The sequence below is a fragment of the Puma concolor genome, chromosome B3 (genome assembly GCF_028749965.1).
Source record: "Puma concolor isolate L17-30 chromosome B3, mPumCon1.1.hap2, whole genome shotgun sequence".
NCBI lineage: Eukaryota > Metazoa > Chordata > Mammalia > Carnivora > Felidae > Puma > Puma concolor.
The window spans coordinates 129,488,248-129,507,174 of NC_141672.1; the positions used below are offsets into that span (position 1 = coordinate 129,488,248).

Consider the following 18,927-nt stretch of genomic DNA (forward strand, 5'->3'; position numbering starts at 1 on the left):
CAGGAAGAATATCCACATAAAGCTGACGAACATGCACAACAGAAACAAGGGGAATTTTATAAAGTGACACAGCTTGCTGGTTTCAAATATATCTCATGATATTTCCTTTTGTAAGCCTAACATCTGGTAAAAGAATATACATAGATATATATTCTACTTTAAAGCTTTGGTGAAACCCCGGGGGAAATCAGTGATGTGCTGCGGTGATCTCAGGCTTAAGCAAATGTAGGGCACTTTATTTAGAGGTGAACAAAACAAGCAGATTTATGTAGGAACTGAAGCCACTAGCTCTGTGCTTGTAGTCCATTCAGTGGTCTCTTCCAGTACATCATGGCGTGAGTCAGGCTTCACCCCCAATTTCAGTGGCTGCTGCCCCCTGCATCCTGTGTATTATCTCAGCAGTCATGACAGTTAACCACACTCTTCTTTTAAGATTCTTTACGGCACCAGTGTTTTTCTGGCTTTATTCCCACCATTGGATCTTTCTCAGTCTTCTTTGCTGGCGTTTTCTTCATCTTTCTCCAGAGTGAAGAATTCCTCAGTGCTCAGTCATAGTACCCTCTGTCTTTATGCTCCTGTTCTAAGCTGTCCTGTCTGCTAACTGTCCGCTGTCAGTTCTTCTGTCTGTAGCTAGACAGGCCTCAGTCTTGTGTACATTACCACCCATGTAATATCCCCATCCAGATATCATACAGGAATCTGTAGTATGTCCACGGTGACAACTCTTGATTCTAGCCCCAGAACTTACTCCTTCCCTGTCTGCCCATCTCAGGGCACAACTCCACCACATACCCAGTTACTCAACCTAGAATCTTGGAGATTGTATGTGATTGCTACCTGTTCCCTCAACTCCAAGTCTCTAATTGGTAAGCCATTACTGTCCTAACATATCTGGACTCTGTCCACTTCTGCTGCCATTACTGAGATTCAACAATGGTGTTATTATAGTACTGCCCAAGAAAATGTCCACCTGCTGTTCCATTCCCATGAAATCCATTCCTGCTACCAAACGATGTTTTAAAATGTAGATTGAATAATTTCTTTTCTGCCTAAAACCCTTCAGTGCATCTCATTGCATTTGGAATAAAACCCAGATTCCCCCAGAAGGCCCGCAGGGTTACTGGCCCTTTCTTACCTCTGCAAACTTTTCTCAAGTTACTTTATCCCTTACGTGTTAGCCACACAGGCCTTCCTGACTCCCTGTGAATGCAGAGCCTTCTCTGTTATTTATCATTACAGTGCTCTGTTCATCTCCTTTTACATCCTCTTCTTCTCTCGTGATTACGCACTTACTGGTTTGTTTCTGCCTGTCTCCCTCACAATGGGCGGTAGACTGCATGAGGCCAGTGACTCGTTTCTTTCACTGTTGTATCCTCCGCACCCAACACAGTGTTTAGCTCAACAAACATCTAGGTGCAGACAGCGCGCCAAAGAAGACACTTGGGTTCCTGTTGGCAGTTAGCCTACCCCCCTGGCGCCATCCAAAGCAAAGGTCTGTGCCAAGGACGGAGGCTCTGGGGCAGTTTGTGGATCATATCCCTGCTTAATGCTATGGGTTGGGATTGCACATAGCCTGCTCAGAGGACTCCCTGTGCTTTGACTTATTTGTCAAACAGCTTTCTAATTGTAAGGTTTTTTTTATTTAATAAGGGAAAGAAAGGGCTGCCAGGGGACTCCATTGTCTTGCTTTTCTGGTACCTCTATGTATCTAGTGACTTCAGTTAGTTTTAGTTTATCCATAAACCTTTGATTCCTTAGGAATTCAAAACCAAACTTTCTGAACTTGTAGATGTGATGACCAGCCCTTGGACTATGAATTTACTCATGTGTGTCCTCCTGCCCAGGGGTCTCAGGCAACCAGCAGGCATTCCCAGGCTATACTTTTCTCCCCCAAAAAAGTCATTCTGTCAAAAGCATGTGGAGACTGCTGTGGAGACAGAAAACTACTTCGGCCCTCTGCGTTCAGCTTAGCTGCTGCCTCTGGAGAAAAAGAAAGGAAATCAGTGTCTGTCACGCCTGGCTTCCCTCCACTCTGGGCTGAATTGGGCTTGCATGCTGCTGCTTCCCCCTCAGTGGTCCAAGCCATGGTTGAGGCTGTCACATCTTCTCTGCAAGTTAAGATGTGCAGAAGGAAATGGTGTAGGAGCAGCTCAGAGCAGCAGTTTCACGCTAGAACCAAGCATATGGCTCTGGTATAATTGCAAAGCACTCAGAAAATGTTCTCTTCTCAGTGGGCATTGAAGATTTTCTTTTCAAATTGATGTCTTTTTCTTTGTAATGTTTATTTATTTTTGAGAGAGAGAGAGAGAGAGAGAACGAGCAGGAGAGGGGCAGAGAGAGAGGGAGACACAGAATCTGAAGCAGGCTCCAGGCTCCGAGCTATCAGCACAGAGCCCGATGCGGGACTCAAACTCACGAACTACAAGATCATGACTTGAGCTGAGGTTGGACACGTAACCAACTGAGCCACCCAGGCACCCCAGTGTTACTCTGTGTCTTGATGTTTATCCCCTTAAGGTGTATGCACTTGCTTACTTATGTTACTGGACTAATAATTTTCCATGACATGATTTTGATTTCCTCTGCCCTCTGTGTTTCATGCCCTGCAGGTGTACTGGCACTCCAGTGCTCATATTCTTGGGGAAGCCATGGAGCTTTACTATGGGGGCCACTTGTGCTATGGTCCACCCATTGAAAATGGATTTTATTATGACATGTTCATTGAAGACAGGTAATACCACTGAATATTCACTTCTGGAGGCATGTGTTTACAGTCCGTTGTTTTATGATGGTTATGTATTATTTTACTGAATGTGTGTGTTATATAACATGGCTGTAGATTGGCTATGTTTGAAAATTAATTTTTTATGAGTTAAGATTCCAGAGCAACGTATCCAACTTTCTTTTCCTCAGAAGGAAGCGATAGAGTATCTATCTAATCCGGGACTTGCTACATCATAGTAGTAAATTAAGACCAGAATCACAGATTTAATCCTTAGAGAGCAGTGGGTGCAGTTCTGCTCCATGATAACCGAGGGCGCTATCTGCCTCAGCCAGACATCTCACACAGATAAATACCAGGCAGAGTGGTGCACAGAGGCCTCACATTCGAGAGTTCTGTGCCCAGCCCCAGCCCACCTCCTTCCCTGTACTCCCCATAGTCCTTAAGGACCAGCTGCTAAAACTGAAACCTGAGGGTCCTTCCAATTCCTGTTCCTCACTGTCACCCCACACTATCCAGTCATTCCATCCAGGTCTTCCTGTTCTATCTCCTCAATAGTTTCTCTGGTCCTCCCTTCCTCCCTTCCTCCTCTGTTACTTCTGCCTCAGTTTAGACCCATAGCATCTCTTGCTGGATGACTATGGTACATTCTGTCCTTACCTGTCCCTTCCCCCAACCCCGACTGCTTAAATGGTCTCCCTAACTGAGCATCCAACTCCGTAGCTCCTGCGTACAGGCTTGTCCAGCTTTATCTCCTGTTACCACCACCACCCAGAGAGTCATTCAACAAGAGTTTTTGACTGCTTCTTATGTGCTCTGTGCTTGGTGCTGGTGATTCATAAGTGAGCAGATCAGTCTGTCCCCATGGAGCTAACAGTCTAGCTAGCTTAGACAAAAGCAAACAGCCCTCTGCTGTCAGGTGGTGATGAGTGGTGTGAAGGAAAATAAACCAGCTGTGGGGAGGTGTGTGCCATGACAGTGGTCATGAACGGGGGAAGTGATGTTGCAGTGGGGACCAGGATGGAGGGAGCAAGTTCTGAGGCAGTTGTGTGTGGGGGTGTATTTTGGGGCATTTGGGGGAAACATTCTAGGCCTCTGGGACCTCCCTGGTGTGGGCCTACGCCTGGCTTGTTTGAGGAAAGGTAAGGAAGGCTGTGTGCATGGAGGGGAATGAGGGCAAACCAGGGAGTGGCTGAAAGAGGTCAGCTGATGGCTCACAGTGGGCCATTCCCTGTGAGTGCCAGACTGGACTCAGCAGTTCACACTCACAGATCTTTCTCCCAACCTAGATTCAACAGTCAGCGAGGGCCGGGATGTGTGAGCACTTACCACAGCCTTTTTTTTTTTTTTTAAGTTTATTTATTTATTTTGAGAGAGCAAGCAAGCAGGGAGGGGCAGACAGAGAGGAAGAGAGAGGCAGAACCCCAAGCAGACTCCACACTATCAGTGCAGACCCGACATGGGGCTTGAACCCACAAACCATGAGATCATGACCTGAGCCGAAACCAGGAATCAGATGCTTAACCAACTGAACCACCTAGGCACCCCTACTATAGCTCTTTTGAACAAAAAATGTAGATGTGTGATGTGTAAGGTAGACCACACAGAAGAACAGGCCTCAAAGGAGCTTACACTCTAACCAGCGAGTATTTTAACAGGGTTTTCAAATTGCACACCTCATCGCAGAGAAGATTTGTAGGCAAATCACTTCATCTGTTGGTGCCTCCGTTTTCCTCCTTGAGAAGTAAGATTATCGGCCCTGCATATGAATGTATGACTTTCTGAAGTCCGGTGCAATAAGGCACAAATTCCTCAGTTAATGACGAGCGTCCACAAAAAGGAACATACATGCGTGATGTCTGAGAAATCTGTGTTGACTATCACTTACTCTTCTTTTTAGAGCCGTGTCCAGCACACAACTGTCGGCCCTGGAGAACATATGTAAGACTATCATAAAAGAAAAGCAACCCTTTGAAAGACTGGAAGTCAGCAAGGAAGTGCTCCTCGAAATGTTTGAGGTAATTTCAGGAAACTCTTTGGAATAAGAAAACCTTTTGCCAGGAATAGTAAAAACAATTAATCAATATAGACAGCTTTTTTTTTTTTTTTTAAACAAATAATTGGATGTTGCTTGCCACATTGTTCCAGGTTGGTAACCTGTTGTGAGGTTGTCACTAGTCGCTCAATGTGATATTTCCCTACTTTTTCCAGAACATTAAAAAAAATTTTTTTTAAATGTTTATTTACCTTTGAGATAGAGAGAGCAGAGGCAGAGTGTGAGCGGGGAGGCGCAGAGAGAAAGGGACACAGAGAATCTGAAGCAGGCTCCAGGCTCTGAGCTGTCAACACATAGCCCAACATGGGGCTCGAACTCGTGAACTGCAAGATCATGACCTGAGCAGAAGTCAGATGCTTAACCAACTGAGCCACCCAGGTTCCCCATTTCCTGAACATTTTAATGCCAATATATGTAGGTAAATGACCAGGGGAATAGTTTTCATATATGTGTTTATAAATCTGATTCATTCTGAGTATTGTTAATATCCTGACTACTAAATTCAACAATACTTCTGTTTTTTCTTTATACTGTTTTGACCAATGTACGTAAGCATAAATAAATTTAAGAATGCTTAAATTTAGGGGTGCCTGGGGGGCTCAGTTGGTTAAGCGTCCGACGTCAGCTCAGATCATGATCTCACAGTCCATGAGTTTGAGCCCCGCGTTAGGCTCTGTGCTGACAGCTCAGAGCCTAGAGCCTGCTTCGGATTCTGTGTCTCCCGCTCTCTCTGTCCCTCCCCCGCTCATGATCTGTCTCTCTCTGTCTCAAAAATAAATAAAAACATTAAAAAAAAAAAAGAATACTTAAATTTATGTTTTAAATCATATCAGAGAAAGCACATAATTTGAACACACAATATTGTTAATTTTGTGAGCTTGAAATAAAAAGATAGATTTGGGCTTGGTAAAGTTGCAGCTACTCTTTTTGTGTGTGTGTGTGGTAAAATACCCAAAAGGGAAAAAAAAAAAAATTTATGCTGACCATTTTTTTTTAAGTTTATATATTTATTTTGAGAGAGAAAGAGATGGAATCCTAAGCAGACTCCATGCTGTCAGCTCAGAGCCCGACACAGGGCTCAAATTCCCGAACCATGGGATCATGACCTGAGCCAAAACCAAGAGTCGGACGCTTAACTGACCAAGTTCCTATTACGTCAATCATTTTTAAGTGTATAGTTCTGTAGCATTTGGCACATTCATATTGGGCAAGCATCACCACCATCCGTCTCCAGAGCTTTTTCATCTTCTCCAACTGGAACCCCACACCTAGTAAACACTAATTCCCTGTTCCCACTTCCCCTTTTTCTGTCTCTATGAATTTATTTTTTTTTAATTTTTTTCAACGTTTATTTATTTTTGGGACAGAGAGACACAGAGCATGAACGGGGGAGGGGCAGAGAGAGAGGGAGACACAGAATCGGAAACAGGCTCCAGGCTCTGAGCCATCAGCCCAGAGCCTGACGCGGGGCTCGAACTCATGGACCGTGAGATCGTGACCTGGCTGAAGTCGGACGCTTAACCGACTGCGCCACCCAGGCGCCCCTGTCTCTATGAATTTGATGACTCTAAGAACCATATAAGTGGAATAATACAATACTTGTCCTTTGTGACCTCCTTTATTTTACCAGTGTAATGTGCTCAAGGTTTGTCCATCTTGTAGCAGGTGTCAGAATTTCCTTCCTTCTTAAGGCTAAATAATACTTCATGGTGTGTATAGACTGTATTTTGTTTATTCATTCATCTGTGGACGGACACTTGAGTTGTTTCCACCTTTTGACAATTGTGAAAAGTGTTGCTGTGAATGTTGGTGTACAAATATCTGATCGAGTCCCTGCTTCTAATTCTTTTGGGTGTATATCTCCAGAAGTTGCATTGCTGGATTATATGGAAATTCTCAGTTTTGTCAACTGCCATACTGTTTGCCACAGCAGCTGTTAGCATTTTACATTCCCATCAGCAGTGCACGAGCATTCCAGCCGCTCCATATCCTTGCCAACACTTGCAGTTTTCTGTTTTCTTGGTAATAGTCATCCTAATGGGTGTGAGATGGCATCTCATTGTGCTTTTGCTTTGCATTTCTCTAATGACTAGTAATATTAAGCATCTTTCCATATACTTATTGGCCATTTGTATATCCGATTGGAAGAAAAGTCTATCCCAGTCCTTTGCCCATTTTTTAAATGGGTTGTTTGTTTTTTGGTGCTGAGTTGTAGGAATTCTTTACATACTCTGGATATTAATCCTTTATTGGATATGTGATTTGCAGTTATTTTCTCCTCTTCGTGGGTTGCCTTTTTGCATCTCCTCTTAAGAATTAAACTCAATCAGACAAGGGAAGTTGCTGTCGCCACGGTCGGAGTCTCTGCCACTGCCGTCTGGAACAGCCGGACCCTCCGCCTCGCCTCCCGCGCCATGCTGTCGGAGAAGACCTTCAAGCAGCGCCGCACCTTTGAACAAAGAGTAGATGTCCGACTTATCCGAGCAGCATCCTACGAAAATCCCAGTGATCACAGAACGATACAAGGGTGAGAAGCAACTTCCTGTACTGGACAAAACCAAGTTCCTTGTACCTGATCACGTCAACATGAGTGAGCTCATCAAGATCATTAGGAGGCGCTTAACAGCTCAACGCTAATCGGGAGTTCTTATTGTTAGTCAATGGACACAGCATGGTGAGTGTGTCCACTCTGATTTCTGAAGTGTATGAACATGAGAAGGACGAAGATGGGTTCCTGCATATGGTATATGCCTCTCAGGAGACATTTGGAATCAAAGTGTCTGTGTAAGACTAGAAAAATGCATCTGTTCTAGAATTTTTTTAAGCCCTTACCAAGGAAAAAAAAGGGACATAACCAACTGAGATTGATCCATTCATCCAATCACAGACCATCAAAATCAGTAGTGTTCCTGCCTAGGAGTTGTAGGAAGTTGTTTTGTGCTGCAAGCAGAAAAATGGATCTCCATGTGAGCACATTCAGCTTTGGAAAAACCATTATTTAACCTAGGCTGTTTTGTTTTCAAATTTAGAAGTTTAAAAATAAAATACTTTGCATTCTAAGTTGCCGATAAAATAGAACTTCATGTTATTCTAAGGCTCTTTCCCTATGAGGAACTTGCAACATAAGCATTCAGAGAGAAATTCTTTTCCAGGTTCACAGAACCGGCCAACTTTTTGTAGAAGAGTTTCCACTCAACTAGAGAACTCTCTTTAAGAGGATCTTGGAAAGCATAAGTTGTCAGGAATAGCCCCCTTCCCACCCGCCCACATTGGCCATAATAGTGGGCAAAAAGCAGGAAAAATTGAGGTGGATAAAACTCTGAACTGCTGCTCAAGGTTCTCGATTCCTAGTTTAGTGTGCCCCGAGTCCACACCTGTGCAGTGCCATTGCGGGGGGGGGGGGGGGGGAGTTTCATTAGCTTCTCTAGACAGTAAAGCACCACTGCTCAATAAGAACCTTGAATAACTTAACATTTTGGTCTAGTTTCTCAAAAGGCCCAGGGAAGAAAAATGTGACGTTTCTTCTGGTTTGCATATTCTCTGAGAGGTCAAACTGCCATCTGCTTTGGTAGAGAAACAAGCTGTTCAAGCAGTTTTGTTCCTTAGGTCAGTGGTAGAAACTACAGAACACGGAAAGTAAAGCATTAAAATTCAGATACACTCCCTCTTAAAAAAAAAAAAAAAAAAAAAAAGAATTAAACTCAATAAAAAAAAAAACACCTCAAAGTTTGTGAAGAAAAATAATTTTGTTTGAACATAAAAGTATGAGACAGTTCAATCATACATATCTATTTTTTTCTCCCAACAACTACCTTCCTCAAGTAGTTATTTAATATAAAGTACCTGTCTCCAAGGCAATAGTGATGAAAGCAGGAAAGAATAGTGTCTTCTGAGTTTTTAATGTAACAATATGATCATTTATTGTAAACTTAGTTTTTGTTTATGTAAATTAAAAATGCAGCTGTGTCCTCAGAATTTTATTTATTTCATGTAGTTCAAATTGCAATCTTCTAACCTAAATGTGAGACCCGAAACCAGTAAAATCTAGAAAACACAGGCAATATCTTCTTTGACATTGGCGGTAGCAACTTCTTTCTAGAGATGTCTCCTGAGGCAAGAGAAATAAGGGCAAAAATAAACTATAGGGATTCTATCAAAATAAAAAGCTTTTGCACAGCAAAGGAAGCAATCAGTAAAACTAAAAAGCATCCTATGGAATGGGAGAAGATATTTGCAAATGACATATCCAATAAAGGGTTAGTATCTAAAATATATGAAGAACTTATAAAATTCAACACCCCAAAAATGAATAATCCAATTAAAAAATGGGCAGAAGACATGACATTTTTCCCAAAGAAGACATACTGATGGCCAACAGACAGATGAAAAGAGGCACAACATCATTTATCATCAGGGAAATGCAAGTCAAAACCACCCTGAGATACCACCTCTCACCTGTCAGAATGGATAAAATCAACAGCACAAGAAACAATAGGTGTTGGTGGAGAAAGAGGAACCCTCTTGCACTGTTGGTAGGAATGCAAACTGGTGCAGCCTCTCTGAAGGACAATATGGAGGTTCCTCAAAAAATTAAAAATAGAATTACTGTATGATCCAGCAATCGCATTACTAGGTATTTACCCAAAGAATACAAAAATACTAATTCAAAGGGATACCTACACTCCGATGTTTGTAGCAACATTATCTACCATAGCCAAATTATGGAAACAGCCCAAGTGTCCATTGACTGATGAATGAATAAAGAAAAGGTGGTATATGTGTGTGTGTGTATATATATATACACACACACACACACACACACACACACACACACACACACAACACAATGGAATATTATCCAGCCATAAAAAATAATGAAATCTTGCCATTGAAGACGTGGATGGAGCTAGAGAGTACTAAGCTAAGAGAAATAAGTCAGAGAAAGACAAATACCATATGATTTCACTCATATGTAGAATTTAAGAAACAAAACAAAGGAGCAAAAGGGAGGGGGGAAGAAGGAGCAAGACAAACCAAGAGACAAACTCTTTAAAAAAATGTTTTTAACATTTATTCATTTTTGAGAGTGAGAGAGACAGAGCATGAGTGGGGGAGGGGCAGAGAGAGAGGGGGGACACAGAATCTGAAGCAGACTCCAGGCTCTGAGCTGTCAGCACAGGGCCCAACACAGGGCTTGAACTCATGGACTGCGAGATCATGACCTGAGCCAAAGTTGGACGCTCAACCAACTGAGCCACCCAGGTGCCCCAAGAAACAAACTCTTAACTGTAGAGAACAAGCTGATGATTACCAGAGGTAGATGGGGGTGGGGATGGGTTAAATAGGTGATGGGGATTAAGAAGGGCACTTGTGATGAGTACCTGATATATGGAAGTCATGAATTACACTATATTGTACACCTGAAATTAGTATTACACTGTATATTAACTAACTGGAATTTAAATAAAAACTTTAAAAAGTACACTCTAAAAATGAGATGAAAAAAATTGGAATCTTCTAGAACAGTGCTGTTCAATAAAAATATAATGTGATTCACAAATCTGAGCCATGGATATAATCTTTTACTGGTGGCCACATTTTACAAGTAAAAGAATGGCAAAATTAATTTTTATAATATCGTATTTAACCCATTATATCAAAAATATCACTGTATCATGTAACCAACATAAAAATAGTTACTAAACTATTGTACATTCTTTCACAGCACGTCTCTGAAATCCAATGTGTTTTGCACTTACACACATCTCATTTCAGACTGGTTCCATTGCAAGTGTTCAATAGCCACACGGGCTTGTGGCTCCTGTTTTGGACAGTACAGCTCTAAGCTATGAGCTCTTGGTATTCCTGGGGTCTCAGCACTAGAACATAGTAGACACCCATTCAGTGTTTGTTGAAAAAAAATAAGTTTTTTTCCTAAAAAAAAATTTTTTTTCCTACTTAAGCATTTTACGTAATAACATAATAATATGTAAATATGTTTTTCTTTATAGTACAATAAATTTAAATGCCGCATCCTGAATGAGAAGGTTAACACTCCAACTACGACAGTTTACAGGTAAAGTGTGTGTAGATAGTATTTATTTATTTATTTATTTATTTATTTTGAATTTTTAAAAATGTTTATTTATTTTTGAGAGAGAGAGAGACAAAGTGCAAGCATAGGAGGGGCAGAAAGAGAGGGGGACACAGAATCTGAAGCAGGGTCCAGGCTCTGAGCTGTCAGCACAGAGACTGATGCGGGGCTCAAACTCAGGAACCATGAGATCATGACCTGAGGTTAACTGACTGAGTCACCCAGGCGCCCCAAAGTGTGTGTAAATTTTAAGTGGCGCTCAGTGGTAAACTTTAAGGCATTAGCAGTAGAAGCAGTTGGTCCTTGGGTGGGTGGTCTATTTGTCAATTTGCATAGTTGGTATACTATGTTAGCTAGAGACTCCAAAATGTTATCAGCAAAAGGAAATTATTATGTCTTCATTTGTGTTTATCAGTCTGCTGCTGAAACCCGAATTTCATTTTCCAGATGTTAGCTGTAACAGCATCTTTCCCCATGTGGGTGAGATTGTGTTTGCCCAGTGCTTTACATTTCAAGGGGAGCTGTTAGGAATGGAATTTTGTTTCATCCTCACATTCTTATTAATGTGGCAGTGGGAGCTGTTAGGGACCATCCCCTCATGCAGTGATTTCCTGCCTCCTACTATACATACTCCCCGTTTCCTGGAGTCCAAAGGTGTTAGCTTTCATGCGTTAGCAGGATGTTCATGATAAAACACAAAGACAGTGTTAGGAACCGAAGGCAAATCAAGTGATAGGAAGAGGCAAGTGAAATCAATATCACCACAACTCAGTTCTGTTTGTTAACATCTGGAGCCCCTATTTTATTCGTGTGGTTTTAAAGCTGCCTTGTAGGTAATTGCTGTTCCCCATTTCTGTGTGTTCTGGATGTCTGGCTGATGCTATGACCTTCATGGTCCAATCTTAGGAGATCTGGTATCAGAAAAACCCTCCACAAAGCATTTACTTTCCACATAGTTACAGGTCTGTAGTTTCATTGTACTGTAAGGGAAGTCATCTCCCCTTTAAGCAAAGATGTGCTCAGTGCATTTCTTACATTATAATATGAACTCGTTGCCATTTGACATTGAAGTGGGATACCATGCTTGCCTCATCTTTGCTATTCTCCAGTGACCTGATAAGGTTTTATTGGTTATTACTTATAATTCAAATAAATGTTACTATATGCATTTTGAAGTTTAATACATGAAGAGATAGAAAAGACATGCGAAGTTTTAAAATTCAGGCTCCTAATACTTGAGCTCTTGTGGCTATTTTTTGAACCTTCCTTAGGTCAATATTGACACTTCTTACTCTGTCAATTTAATTTTTAGAAAATGAATTGTATTTTCTTCTACAGGGTTATTTTAAGATGAGCGTATTGAAGTCTTCCATGCTAATTAGGCATTCCTTCCACACCTGTGAGCTTTGATTTACCACTCCCATCTTGGACAGAGAACAATAAAGCCTGGCCATTCAAATAAATGACATTTTCATATTTAAAGCATATTTATCCACTTTGGTGAATAAACCAGCCTCTTTATGTATTCATCGTAATTTTTAACTCTTTAACCAGTGAACTTTAAAAGTATTTAAAATTGGTTGGAATAGTTAAGGAAGAACTTACTTTCTTTACTAAATTTTCCTTAAATTAGTTGATGTTAAGTACCTTCCCTCTGACCAGTGCCATTAGTATTTTAATTTTTTAAGTGTCTCTGTGCTTGAAAAAAAGTCTCTGCTTATTAAGGTTTGGGGGTCCTTCTTGGTTAGAGGTGCAAGTGAATCCCCAGCAACCGCACCACGTGGTTTTTTTATTTAATGTTATTTATTTTGAGAGGGGAGGGGCAGGCAGAGAGAGAGACAGAGACAGAGAGAGAGAGAGAATCCCAGCAGGCTCTGGACTGTTAGCACAGAACCTGACCCAGGACTCAGGTACTGTGAGATCATGACCTGAGCCAAAACCAAGAGTTGGATGTCAGAAGCTTCACCGACTGAGCCGCCCAGGCACCCCACACTGTGTGTTTTAATAATGGCGTCATCTCTGACCTAAACTTGTGCCTGAGAGTTGCACTGAAGTCAGTGTTCCGTTTTAGTAAACCAAAAGACAGTTAAGGCTTTTGTCATAACACCAGAGGACCTAAAAACAAATACACAAAAGACCCTTGAAATTTATTTATTTATTTATTTATTTATTTATTTATTATTTATTTATTTATTGAACAGACCTTATTTCTCAGGGCAGATTTCAGTCCACAGCAAAATTGAGAAGGTACAGAGATTTCACACATACCCTCTCCCCCACTCGCGCTCAGCCTCTGCCACTATCAATGCCCCCCGTGGAGTGGCTCGTTAGTGACAGTTGATGGACCTGCACTGACCATCATAATCACATAGAGTCCAGAGTTTACATTATGGTTCGCTCTTGTTGGTGTACATTCTATAGGTTTGGTGAAGTTTATTTTTAAAGTATCAAGTTTGCACATTTTGTATAAGTTGCAGATAATTTTGGCTTTGCAAATCAGTGTAGAACAGGGAAATGGCTTTTTGATTTTATGACAGTGGAAGGTTTTCAATAGCCTTGGGACATGACATTGAAAAGTGGTGGGTGACTGCGTGGTTTCTGTCAGAAGATTCTGTAACTTTTTGAATTTGAGCAAAGGAGGCAAGACTGGGATCTGAGGCCAGATAAATTGCCTCTTTCTTCATCCTAAATTAAGAATTAAATTATTTTAAATTGCCCCCCAAGTTAAAAATTGCCTCAAGATGTACGAATAAGTAAGATCCTTCACTTAAAACATATGAAAACATGATTTGTAATGAACGGTCCAAAAAGCTATAACTGTGTCTGGGCATGTCTGAAATATTTCATTATAGGTGTGGTCCACTAATTGACCTTTGCAAAGGGCCCCATGTAAGACACACTGGAAAAATTAAAGCCATAAAAATTTTCAAGGTAAGCATTTATTTTTTTTAATACAGCAAACTTAAGATAAACCAGATAATGAGGAATTTTCAATCATATCTTTTATAATCTGAGTATCACAGTATTTTAAAATACCTCATTATTTGATTTTTACAGAAGCTTCTTTTTTTAATGTTTATTTATTTATTTTTGAGAGAGAGGGAAAGAGAGAGAGAGAGAGAGAGAGAGAAAGAGAGAGAGAGAGTAAACACACAAATTGGGGAGGGGAAAGAGAGAGAGGGAAACACAGAATCCCAAGCAGGCTCCAGGCTCCGAGCTGTCAGCACAGAGCCCAACGAGGAGCTCAAACCTACAAACCATGAGATGACCTGAGCCGAAGTCAGATGCTAAATCAACTGAGTAACCCAGGCACCCCAATTTTTACAGAAGCTTCTAAAAATACTGTAGCTTTTGAAAATTAGGACCTTACATGTAGCTTTTAATTGTTTATTATTTAACATTACTATACATGGTACAGTGCCTTTCTTTCTCATATATTTTAAGATACTGTTCTGCACTTGATGACTTCCTTGAATCACCCTAGTGTGAGCAAGAACATTTGGCTGGGATCTTCATGTCTCTGTACTGTATGCTGTTCCTCTCCTCTGTGGTTCAATTACTATTGGCCCCGCCCACCTTCCCCTTCCTTCTCACTATTCATTCCTAGAATCCATGGCAGACTCTACATAATTTTCTGATGAATTTGGGCTGGGGAGGTTTAATTAGAATCAATTTAAGAGTCTTCCTGGTGCTACAAAAAGTCATCGTAAGCTATGTGGATGGCGTAGTGGAAAATTGTGCACAGATTTAAGAGCGGTTTTATTTATAACCAAATGTTTGGTATATTTACCCAACTTTTGTTTGATGCTTAGAATTCCTCAACATACTGGGAGGGCAACCCCGAAATGGAAACACTGCAGAGGATCTATGGGATATCCTTTCCTGATAACAAGATGATGAAAACCTGGGAAAAGTTCCAAGAGGAAGCCAGGAACCGTGATCACAGGAAAATCGGAAAGGTACGCCTGCGTCCTAATCACTAGCAGGATGAGGACATTCTTTGTTGGCCTATGATTTAATTGTTTGGAAAATGGGATCTCTTCTTCCCTTGTCCTATCTTCTGTTTTGCTGGCACTCAGAGTTTGCTATTGCAACCTCATGTTAATACTCCAAATGTCTCCTCATCGCTTCCTTCCTGTGTCTTTTATTAGATTTTAAAATTACAGCTTTCTGTCACTCATACCATGATGTAAAAATAATGTTGTAAAAAATTGTATGTACTTAACAACATACTTTGTTTTGGGGGAACAGAGCAGAGAGACAGAATGAGATTTAAGAGTGTGTGGACCTGGGTTTGAGTGTCAGTTTGGCCACTTACGGGCTATGTTATATGGCGGGCCATGTGCTCACTTATGGAACTGCATGTGCTCATCTCTTGCTCGGTGGCCTTGTAGGGCTGATGGGGAGGGCAGACGCTGTACGGTGGCAGCAGCATGGGGCAGGCATTCAGTAGTGACAGCCATGAGGATGGCCACCGCCATGTGGGGCCTTCCCCCTGGAGTGAACTTTTCTGATCTTTGGCCATGTTCTCTCCCCATGAGATCCACATTCCAAGATGCCACGTCAGAAATTAGCAGTGAATAAAAGGTGAATGAAGAGCTAAGTAACCATAAATATGAATTGTAATTTTACATGTGGTAGTAATTCTAGTTAGAGGTAAGTATTGAGGGGTTTTAGTTGTTAGAAGATGGAAGTCATAACTGAGTATAAGTCTCATTCCTTCAATGTCATGTGCATACAGTAAATATTGATCAATGGCAGTGAGATTTGAGATGCAGTTATTGTTTTAATCTAGGAACAAGAACTATTCTTCTTCCACGATCTGAGTCCTGGGAGCTGCTTTTTTCTTCCCAGAGGAGCCTTCATTTATAACACACTTATGGATTTCATACGAGTAAGTTAATTTTTAAAACTTTTTTTATTCAGCTCCATTGTACATTTTATTATTTTCCTACTTTTGTAATAAAATAGCCAAGTATTTTCATTAACTTTTAGTAATATTAATAAGAATTTTGAACTAAAGAGAAATACTGGGTTGTGCCTCAAAAAAATTGAAATAATTTCTATATTTCCTAAATAAAATACATTCTTGGATTTCAGTAAGTGCACCTGTTGTCCATAAAAGTTTCTAGAGCATGAACAATACAAAGATAAGAATTAGACTAAATGTGGAACTCCCTGGGAAAGGAGAAGAAAGGAGGAAGTGTCCTATCTGGCACAGAATGCTAAATGATGAACTGTTGATTCTCAAAATGTGGTCCATGGTCCCCCTCCACCGTCCCTGACCCAGGGGTCCATGGTGTCCCTCACTGGTGTGACTCCCAGGTAGCTTGGCACCTCCATCCAGAGCAATTATGTAAAATACCTTCTTGTAATAAAGTCTGTAGATGAGAAAGTCTTAAGTGTTTCTCTCATTTGAACTCCAGATACTGTTCAGAGGTGATCCATGTAACTACTAGGATTATGTTTCCTTTCTTGTGTTTTTTTCTTTCCTGTAACTAGTAATTACCTAAAATTTTCATTTACTCAGTTTTATATCACTAACTTACTTAGTTCCTATCATTAATTCATCCTCAAACTTTTTCTCAAAACTGCAAAACTCCTTACAGCATATTCTGAGTATTCAGGTAATCTCTCAGTAATTTTTGAAAATTTGGTCCCCTTGTTCCAGAACTAACTTGCTGCAAGGATTCTTGCCAACTGATGTCTCCGTACTTGTTTTCCTCATCATTCTGGCTACTTCCCTCATGTCTCTGCTATGTTGATTCTCTTCTTCCCTGATCCCATGCCTTCCTCTTCTTTCCTTATCCCTCTCCTTTGGGGAAGCACTTTCTTCAGCAACTTCCTGAGAAAAGGTTACTGGCATGAGCTGGTTATTCTCTGTCTGCCTCACCTGTCTCATCTCCATTCCTTCTTTTCTTGTTCTGTGTCCCTGGAGGCTAAGCTCTGTGGACTTTGTCACCTGAGCTACATACCTTCCAGTAGGGATCTGCCAGTGTGAAGCCATGGGCGGCCAGAGGGCCTGAAGAATCACTGAAGATTATCCGAGACTATAGCAGGTGGTGATGACCATCACAGCCACTGTTTTGGATAGGCTGTCTTCCAGAAAATCAATATAGCCCCTGGCACCCTGAACTCTCAAGGTTGGTCATTGAGTGTATGGAGAATAAACAGAAAGCCTCTGTGGTAGCCTGATAGGAATCTCTTATCTTTATAGATGTAAGACGCACATGGCTGATGATTAGGCCCAAGGCCTGATTGTATGGGCTGCAGAATTGTAAAGCCATTTAAATTCACAACCCCAGTGGTCTCTTATGCAAAGGTAAGGGCACTTTTGGGAAAGAGTGGGTCCTTGAATTTTAGAATAAGAATATTTGGCAGACACGGATGAGGCAGAGGACTTTGAACTCCCAGATACCTTTGTCTGAAGAAACTGGCCTTTCCATGCAAACAAAACAAAACAAAACAAAACAAAAAAAATTCAGAAACTTTGCCTGTTTTTTTCTCTTGGTTTTCAGTTATATGGTCTTGCCTTTTCCCATATTTGGTAATTTTTTATTATATGCCAAATACTGTATATAAAAATAACTTCAGAGGCTTTAGATGATGTCATCTCCTACTAGAACATTTACCCTCTGTCAAGATTGAAGCCTAATTAATCCATTCAAAGATGGAGCTGAGTTAGGGCTGGGCTTCCATTTTGATAAGACAGAGTCTGTCTCTTATTCATCCCTGTTTCTAGGGCATGGCCCTGTGGGGTTTCCAGTTGACAGTCTGTGGTCTCTTCAGCTCCAAAAAACTGGTGGAGGTCCAATTCTGCTCTTCAAATGTGTTCTACTGTTGGCTAAGCAAATGATTGCACATCTCATCCAATCACTGCATTGGCTCAAAATCTAATAATATGTCATCTGAATCAGGTCTAGGTATAGATGAGGGTCTTCGGGTGCAAAGTACAGATTACCAAATGCAGTTCTGCTCATCTTAAGATCTGTGAATTAAAGGGACAATTGTGTCTGGGTCAACCCCACCCCAACATTATAAAATGATGATAGAGAAATAGGAGGCAGTACATACTGCCATTCAAAAAGGGGCAGGGGAGAGTAGTTGTCACTGATCTGTGGATACCCTGGCAACCTACTTGTTCTTTCTCCCTGGTCAAAAAGTGCATTTTGGGTAGGACTTAGTTTTGTCTCTTCCTGGGTTATGGTTCTGCCCTTTGAACCATCCTTCCTTTACCATGAGAAATAGCCCACGCGGACCTCTGAGTAGCTTTCTCAGTGTTCTCAACCTGTTTCTTTCAGTAGGACTTTGGGCATCCCAAGGCCTCATTTCATTTTGTGCTGTCTCTGTCCATTTTAGTCTAAGCCAGGACAATTCCTTTAAAAACTTTGTGGGGTCTTTTATATACATTTGTAATCAACACTTCTATAAAAACCACAGCTGTGCCTCTTTATGAACCAAATTCTTCTCTACTTAAGCCTGCCTGTGAGGCTGCTGCAAGACTATACACTTAAGATTCTTAAAAGCCTTAAGGCTTAGCTGACAGAGTCTACAAAGCACCATCTTAAGACTCATTCAGATCACTGTAGATACTCATTCAGATCACTGTGAGGTCTTCATAAATGGTACACTTTTATACCCTCAAGAGCTTTACTGTAAGGCCATGCTTTATTGGCTGTACCCTGTATTTTATTTTTGTGCTAAAGCCATTCTTACCTTATGAGTCTTTTGCTGGATGAGTCTGAGGACGCAATAGTTTTATTTTTGAACCCAACAGGTCCTGGCATTTTGATATCTCCTCTCCAAAAATAGTACCCTGTTTAGTTTTTGTCTCTCCTGTATTTTATCGTAGGCAGCTCTAAGTAGTCAGTTGTTCCTTTGTACTTTCTGCCTAGACACATCCCTAGCTATAGTTCGTGAATTCTTTGGGTACTCTTTCTGTTTTTCATTTACCTCAGGTGATGGTGTTACCAGTTTTCTGGCACCACAAGAGTCCCCTTTTCTTCATCCTCCAATATATTTTCCTCACTGTCCTTCAAGTTCCCACAGTCTCTA

At 41.0% G+C, this 18,927-nt stretch overlaps 1 protein-coding gene and 1 pseudogene across 2 annotated transcripts in view; both read left to right on the forward strand.

Annotated features, from left to right (window-relative positions):
- Window positions 1–18,927, forward strand: part of TARS3 (threonyl-tRNA synthetase 3) — a 63,326-nt gene that overhangs the window by 11,955 nt on the left and 32,444 nt on the right. For both annotated transcript variants that reach the window (XM_086711388.1, XM_086711389.1), the window contains 6 exons: window positions 2,610–2,731; window positions 4,623–4,740; window positions 10,790–10,854; window positions 13,725–13,803; window positions 14,685–14,831; window positions 15,668–15,766. In XM_086711388.1, the coding sequence (XP_086567514.1) occupies window positions 2,610–2,731; window positions 4,623–4,740; window positions 10,790–10,854; window positions 13,725–13,803; window positions 14,685–14,831; window positions 15,668–15,766 (630 nt within the window). The remainder of the gene's footprint in view (window positions 1–2,609; window positions 2,732–4,622; window positions 4,741–10,789; window positions 10,855–13,724; window positions 13,804–14,684; window positions 14,832–15,667; window positions 15,767–18,927) is intronic.
- LOC112855082 (microtubule-associated protein 1 light chain 3 beta pseudogene) lies at window positions 7,055–7,838 on the forward strand (annotated as a pseudogene).